This window comes from Poeciliopsis prolifica, unplaced genomic scaffold, assembly GCF_027474105.1.
Source record: "Poeciliopsis prolifica strain line A6 unplaced genomic scaffold, Auburn_PproV2 SCAFFOLD007, whole genome shotgun sequence".
NCBI lineage: Eukaryota > Metazoa > Chordata > Actinopteri > Cyprinodontiformes > Poeciliidae > Poeciliopsis > Poeciliopsis prolifica.
The window spans coordinates 8,279,311-8,287,362 of NW_026562382.1; the positions used below are offsets into that span (position 1 = coordinate 8,279,311).

The 8,052-nt window shown below is 40.8% G+C and overlaps 1 protein-coding gene across 1 annotated transcript; it reads left to right on the forward strand.

The window, feature by feature from the left end:
• Positions 1 to 580: 580 nt before the first annotated feature.
• slc5a3b (solute carrier family 5 member 3b) lies at positions 581 to 7,310 on the forward strand. The gene is made up of 2 exons (XM_055032222.1): positions 581 to 763; positions 3,541 to 7,310. The coding sequence occupies exon 2, from the start codon at positions 3,777 to 3,779 to the stop codon at positions 5,895 to 5,897; it is 2,121 nt and encodes a 706-aa protein (XP_054888197.1). The 5' UTR covers positions 581 to 763; positions 3,541 to 3,776; the 3' UTR covers positions 5,898 to 7,310.
• The last annotated feature ends 742 nt before the right edge of the window (positions 7,311 to 8,052 follow it).

The following is an 8,052-nucleotide window of genomic DNA, read 5'->3' on the forward strand; positions in this document are numbered from 1 at the left end:
TGGATCTGCTGTATTAATCTATTCATAAAAGATGCACTAATTACCTAGATTTTTCCAGATTCAAATCTAAACCCAAATTAGATAATGTGCCAGACTTCTGTAGCTGGAAAGAGCATGTGCTTCTGGTAGTTTCTCTAACTCCAAGCCGCTCAGAGATTTACTATTATTAATGTGTTATTCTAAGATAAGCAGGAACCTTTGCGTCTAAGTATAGGGCTGTATTTCTGGAAAATGATTTAATAGGTTTAATGTACTACTCTACAGTTTGCCTGAAGACCAATAAAAAGTTATGCATTGACAAGAACTTCTAGAATATTTCCACAAGACACCAAACGCAAGTGAAGTTCATTTTAAAGTCACGAGTGATCAGATATCGGATTAGACCCAAGTAAAACTCTCCTGGCCCGGTTCTCTCAATTTAAGCATGTGGGTTAATGCGGGTAATTAGCTGGAACTACTTCTAGGCGCTTTTAGTGCGTCCCTTTAACACGTCACGGGTCCACGTGTGGGGCGTGGACTTGTATTGGTTCCTATAAGGAGCACGAAGCTGATAGGTTGTGGTTGTCTGACGGAGCATCACAGTTGAAGCGGAAGTCTGCCTCAGCGGGGAAGCCAACTTAACCGAACCACATCTACACACGAGAAAACAAGCTCTCTTCCTGGGCGGACGGAGTTTATTCTTCTTCCTGTTCATCGACTTCAAGGGGCGTGGAGTGACGTGTTGAAGCGCGCCTATTGAGTGACATTTTTTTCAGTGCAACCGGTGAGCGTAATTCACGTCTTTAAGTTTATCCCATTTTAAAACATACCGACTGAATATCGCTGTTAACCCGTTCGGGGTATGTTTCCGATAAAAAGACGCGCGCGCTCTCTCTCTAGCAGCGGTTGTTTTAGTAAACCTCGTCTGACAACATCCCAGTGCTGACGTCAGTGTATGAAAACAGTCGTTTTCTCAAAGAAAAGACCCGCTTAACGCCACAGTTCGGCTTTGCGAGCGCAGGCTCATTGTCCCAGACACTCTGGAGTGGAGACGTGATGTCAGGACGCGCGTCGTTTTCACGCGGATGAATGAACGAGCGGCTGTTCTAGAATCTTCTTGCCACCTGCTAAGGTTGATCCGTGTCGTCTCCTTTGTATTCATGGGGCGGTCTGCGGCTGTCATCCGCATCTGGACGTCAATTAAAGCCCCATTGTTCCACGGCGACACGCTTTGCGTCTCGTTTTATTTTTGCCCCGCAGCTCTAGTGGAGTTATAAGAGCCTCACCTGTGATTAAACAAACGACAACATGCCCCGTTTCACGTCCTTCACACACAAAAAAATCTTCAATGGGATTAAGCTGTAGATCACCTTGCTTTATTCTATTGCGGGGCTGATGGTAACCAAATGACCGAGGTTGCACTGATAAGGTTTAGAGAAATTGAACCGTCTGAAATTCAGCCACAACTGGAAGGTAATTGTTAGCCTGGGATTTAAACTGACAGGAGCAGGAAGAGTTACCCCAGTGGTTTGTTGTCATACCTGTTTTATGACGCAGCTTTGCCATAAATGACTTTTTTTTGTGAAACCTATTTAGCATGGAAGTTAAATGATAACAGAGCGATTGTCCAATATTAGTGTAAAATTATGTGTTACAATTATGATTTTTATTTTTTATTTCTCTTTATGCTGCCTTACTTATTTGTTCAGTAATTGTGGTTGAAAACGTTTTACATGTTTTATTCTGTGCACATGTTGCACACTGACTCCTACCTTCATTTTCTTTATTAATAATCAACTGCTTCTTTGGAAAGACCCACCTTAACCAAACATGACAACCATTTAAAAAGGAATTGGATAGTGTTTGGATAAACTACGGTGATGTTTTGTGTATTTGGAGTTATTTTAAGACTTGACTCCTCTTCTCTTCAGTCTTCTGGACCAACTCATGATACCAGTAGTGCCCAAAGTCGGTCCTCGAGGGTCAGCATCTTGCATGTTTTAGTTCTCGCCCTGGTTTAACGCACCTGGAGCAAATGATGGCTCATTGAAAGGCCTAAGAACAGCATTGAGATGCAGTAAAGGTTATTACTGGCAGGGAGAGAACTAAGTCAGGCAGGATGTTGGCCCTTGAAGACCAACTTTGGGCACCCCTGCATTCTACTAAATTAAGATAAAGGCTTGATTCTTTCTCTTTCCAGGCTAACTTATTTTATTATTAAAATAATAAGAACGGTTTAAAAAAAAAAAGTGAACTACCACATGTAGAATGCACATCACTGTTATTCTGGCACTGGGGCTGAGTGAGTCGGTCCTGGGAACATTGGGGGAAAAATAGTGATGAGGTTTTAATCCCATATTGTGTAACTCTGTAAATCAAATATATAAAAAAATGTATGTACAGAGAAATGTCTCAGTGTTTCTGAGCCAGGGTCTCCTTGTCAGTTTATGGCAACCACATGAAGAAATAGGCCTTGTTGGTGACTTAATAAAACTGAAAACAAAGACTTCTTTTATTGAGAGAGATGCTTTTGCATAGAGCATGTTTGTGAAAAAGAAGGCGTGGGAGTTATTTTCTGCTATGTATGGCAGGGTGAAACCTCAGGAGAGGCCAAACATTCAAGTGTTTGTCATCGATGATGATGTGGGGACAGATGTGCTCAAACTTCCTCCAAATGTATTCCTTTTTGCTGATGCTGGATTTTTATTTGATCCATCTGATTGTCTATCTGAATATGTATTATTCACCCTGCAGGGAAAATTTAGATCTGGCATCTCTGTTGAGTGGATGGTCAGTTTTAAGAGCATTGGCTGCAAATCACTCCTGTACGCTAAGTGTGCAGGAGAGTCTTCAAAAATGTGTGGAAAGTTATTCCCAGTTTCAGTCAGTGTTGTAGAAGATGTGGCACTGATAAACACTCACCAGAAACCACAAGGATGTGCACCCGTGATTCTTTTAATGGTACATCCCAATGGATGGTCATCTAAGACAAAGAAAACAATTTAACTGAAGTTCATATAAAAACCCCCCAGATGATTAAATTTCTGTAACTGTAGGTAATATTGATAACATTTGCTGATTGTGATTTGAATATTACTTTAAAAGGTAATTTTGGGTTCTGTGAGTCTTAAAGTGACAATCTTCATTTCACTGAAGTCTAAAGATGTTTGTTTAAAAGAGGCGTTTTGAGGAACTGTCCAAAAATAAAGGCACACAGGATGTTCTAGATCTGATTAAAATTATGTTGTTTTTTTTTTGTGCATCTTTGTCAGATGCCAGTTCACTGGAGCAAATCCCAGTTCACTGAAGGTGCAAGTCTTGTTTTTTTTTGTGTTTTACATTTCACTATTTATTTTCCTAATCATTTTTATTGTACGTATACAAAGATATCTTCGCGGCTCTCTAGATGAGGATATACTGGTGGCTGTGTGACCTTGAAGTTGGTGTCAGTACACATTACTCAATGCGTCTCCTGTTGTGAGTTCTAACATGTTTGTGTTCAGCGTTTTTTCCAAGTAAAAGTCATAATACTAATGATTTGTTTCTCTCTCTGTTTTACAGGAGCATTTAATCTTGACTTTTCTAAACTGGTGACGCCCTCGTCAGCCTCCAACAAACCCAGGCAGACTACCTCATTAAGCTTTTTCGACCTGCCAGTGGATCATTAACCAGCTTTTGCTTTGACTGAAAACCAAAGCAGCAAAAAAAAAAAAATTCTAATATGTTTTAAATAAATCACACTAGGAACACTTGGACATTTGCTTCTTTTTAAGCTTTAAAGGAATTAATTTGTGAAAATGCATGCCAGGATGGAAGCAGCAGACATTGCAGTGGTTGCACTGTATTTTGTCCTGGTGCTGGCCATCGGGCTTTTGGCCATGTGGAAAGCCAATCGCAGCACAGTGAGTGGCTACTTCCTCGCTGGACGCTCCATGAACTGGGTAGTGATAGGGGCATCCCTCTTCGTCAGCAACATTGGCAGCGAACACTTCATAGGTCTAGCTGGGTCGGGTGCAGCAAGCGGCTTTGCTGTAGGAGCCTGGGAATTCAATGCACTCCTTCTTCTGCAGCTGCTCGGCTGGGTGTTTATTCCAGTCTACATCTACTCTGGAGTTTACACTATGCCAGCGTACCTGTCAAAACGTTTTGGTGGGAACAGGCTGAAGGTTTACTTCGCCTGCCTGTCTGTGCTGCTCTACATCTTCACAAAGCTCTCTGTGGACCTGTATGCTGGTGCTCTCTTTATTCAGGAGTCCCTGGGGTGGAACCTATATCTTTCAATTCTTCTGCTCATCAGTATGACTGCTCTTCTTACCATCACCGGTGGATTGGTTGCAGTGCTCTACACAGATGCTCTTCAGGCAGTGCTGATGATTGGTGGAGCCCTGACCTTAACCATCATGAGCCTAATAAAAGTTGGTGGACTAGAAGGGGTCAGAACTAAATATATGCAAGCCATTCCTAATGTCACTGCAATAACGGCTGCTGGAAACTACACATATTCACCATCTTGTCGCATTGAACCAAAGCCAAACTCACTACACATTCTTCGCGGCCCTCTAGATGAGGATATTCCTTGGCCAGGTTTCATTCTGGGGCAAACCCCTGCATCCATTTGGTACTGGTGTGCAGACCAGGTCATCGTGCAGAGAGTATTAGCTGCTAAGAACATTGCTCATGCTAAGTGCTCAACACTCATGGCTGGATTTCTCAAGATCCTGCCCATGTTTGTGATAGTCATTCCAGGAATGATCTCCCGCATCTTATTCGCAGATGAGATTGCCTGCATCGGGCCGGAGCACTGCATGGCTGTGTGCGGTTCCCAGGCTGGGTGCTCGAACATCGCTTACCCACGCCTGGTGATGGCGGTGATGCCAGTGGGACTCAGGGGGCTTATGATGGCGGTCATGATTGCTGCTTTGATGAGTGATCTTGACTCAATCTTCAACAGCGCAAGCACCATCTTCACCCTGGACATCTACCAGACTGTCCGGAAGACGGCTTCGCAACGCGAGCTGCTAATTGTTGGCCGCATGTTTGTTGCGGTAATGGTGGTAATCAGCATCTCTTGGGTCCCTGTAATCATTGAGATGCAAGGTGGACAGACATACATGTACATCCAGGAAGTTGCTGGCTATCTCACCCCACCAATAGCTGCCCTTTTCCTGCTTGGTGTGTTCTGGAGGAGGTGTAACGAGATGGGCGCCTTCTGGGGAGGCATGACGGGTTTCGTGCTCGGTGCCGTACGGCTGATCCTTGCCTTCTTTTACCGCCAGCCTCGCTGTGACCAGCCAGACGACAGACCCTTCTTCATCGTCCACATTCATTACATGTACTTTGCAGCTGGACTCTTCTGGATTTCAGGGTTGGTTGCTGTGGTGGTCAGTCTTTGTACCTCTGCACCGGATGATGAACAGGTGCACAACACCACAGTCTGGGGGCTCCGCAAGCTGGAAAAGGTTCCCCCAAAGGACAGGGCTGTAAAGTACAGTCTCACAGAGAAGAACCAATGCAACGGCAGCGAAGTTTGCTATAAAGACATTCCTGCAGATGTCAAAATGGAGAGGTGTCTAGATGGAGCTGAGCTCAAGCTACTGGTCCCGTCCACAGACCATGATCCAGCTACTTCCAGCACGGAAACATCCCCTGCCTCCACCCCTGCTGAGCAGCCTGCTTTCAACCAGATGAATATGATCAGACCAGAACAAGGAGAAAAAGGCCATTGCATGCGCTTTATTGACTGTTTCTGTGGGTACAAAGAAGAACCACACGGCACTCCGCAAAAAGTCTTGCAGGAAGATGAGCGGGTGATTGCAGCGATGCTGTACGAATCCCCCAGAGTTAAACTCCTTCTCAACCTGGCCCTGTTCACGGTCTGCTCTGTGGGCATATTCATGTTTGTGTACTTCTCACTGTAGTTGGACCCTGTACAGAACTGTTTAGATTTTTTTTTTTCATAAGTGCAAGGTTTCTTTGGGCTGTTACAGCAGTAAACATGTTTTTTTCTCAGATTATGAATTTTGTCTGTAATATTTACAGTTATTTTTTGTAGCTTACTAACCTAAGCTTATCATTTTTAAATGAGTAAAGCTTCTCCATGTGAAAAAGAAAAGCAAAACACAACCTACTTCTATGTGACTGAGTCCTATTGTCGATCTTGCATTTAAAATGTCTACTTGGACTTTCAGAGTTGTTCTATCAGTGAATCTAATATTTGCCTTACTATATATATGTTTTTGTTGCATTTGAGGATGAGTTGAAATATTTGAAGGGGTGTAAGAGAAAACATCAAGAAGAATTGCTCGGTACTTAACAAATGATGTTTGTATTTTAAAGTATATTTTTAATAGACATAACTGAAACTATTGATTTGACTTAATGTGTTGCATTTAGAACCACTTTGTAGAGTTGGAATTTAGAAATGTATCCATGTTTTTCTGCTGATTGGTGTCAGAAAGCGAAGCACAACTTAAATTATTTTTCCTCTTTTTCTTAGTCAAAGATAGAGATGGTATAGCTAATTTGGTAACTTGACCAAATTTCAGTCACTTTTGGAGTATTATTGCTCTTTATACACTGTTTTTTACACAACATTATGTTTGTGATTTTTTTTTTGTAGCTATTTTATTGTATCAAAAAGCACCAGTTAGCCAGTTTTAATTTAATGCCTTGTGTCTGACATTAGATATCTAAAGACTTTTGCAAATCTTTTCGGGCTCATTTTGTTCAAATTGCTTTCATACTAAACTGTGTGTCCACTGTTCGTTTTTTAAATATTGTCTTTTTAAGTGCATTTTCTATGACTCCTACCAAATGTGTCTTATTGTGCACTGCATAAGTTAAGGGGATGTTGGGGGGGAAAGAAGAAAATTTACAAAGAACACATTACAAAGAAAATATAAAGTATTTTTAAAGTCTTCACTGAACCAGCTTTTTAATACAGTGTTTTTTTTGGTGGCATAAATTGAGACTGATGCTGCAAAACTTAAATAACATTTATGCCAGGGTTAGCATTTTGTTGGCACGGCTTACTTCTTACATGATCACTGAAATTTCTTTTTTTTTTAATCTGCTGATCTTCTGGATTGTGAAAATTGTTTGAGTCACGATTGCAAAAGATACAAATTTAAAGGAAGATTTGAATCAAGTTTTGCCCAACCCTGAGTGCACAATGTCAGTGAATGGGACAGGCAAACCCCTTTTTCATGTCAAGACACGTTGGGATGATAAGAGACGATTGCTGTATGGGAAAAAGCTTCAAAAGTTTTTTTCTTTTCTTTTTGTTATTTTTATTCAAGAGACTGTAAATAAAGTTTCTGTGGAGACCAGAAGGAAGGTGTGTTTTCATTCTTTATTTTCTGAAATAAGTACATTACTTGAGTAAAAGTTGTTTGAACAGCTAACAGAAATTCAGGTTTTCTGTTTTATGTTCATAATGTGATACAACCCAAAGTAGTTTACATTGTTGCCTTAGACCCATGAATTATAGTAAGCCTCCTTGGATAATTTTGTTCTTTCAAATGGCATTTATAAACATAAACATAACTTTACTGATAATTTCCACTATATAATATATAAGCAATTGCAGTTTGATAATACTAGCAGTAGTAGCTGGGAATTACAAATACATCATATTATGTGTGATGGATCTTTTACTTTTAAAATGTCAATGTTACTCATTAGTGTTTGTTTGCATGTGCATTAATAATAATCACAATATTGAAAAACAAGAATTAAAAAAATTAAGCTGTTTAAATTCAGATCAGATTATTTCCATCTTCTTTATTGTCCTTGCTGCATTTCATCTTAAATTATTTACCAACATGTCATAACTACGCTAGTTGGACATCAAAACCTTAAGCAGCCTCTTGTAGAGAATGTATGATGTAAAGATTTAGAGCTGTAACTAAATCATATCACTCCTTTCTGAACTTCCTATGCATAGAGCTCTGTGATCTTACTGACCAGGATTACATAAACCCCAGCAAAGAGCAATTAATCCTCTTTGAATCGGATGAGGACTGGGTTGGTAAGCTTCTTTACCAAAGATTCAACAAATCAAACTCCCAACAT

What these genes read in the sequence shown, in the direction of transcription:
- slc5a3b (XM_055032222.1), top strand. Translation starts at nt 3,777, where the DNA reads ATGCATGCCAGGATGGAAGCAGCAGACATTGCAGTGGTTGCACTGTAT.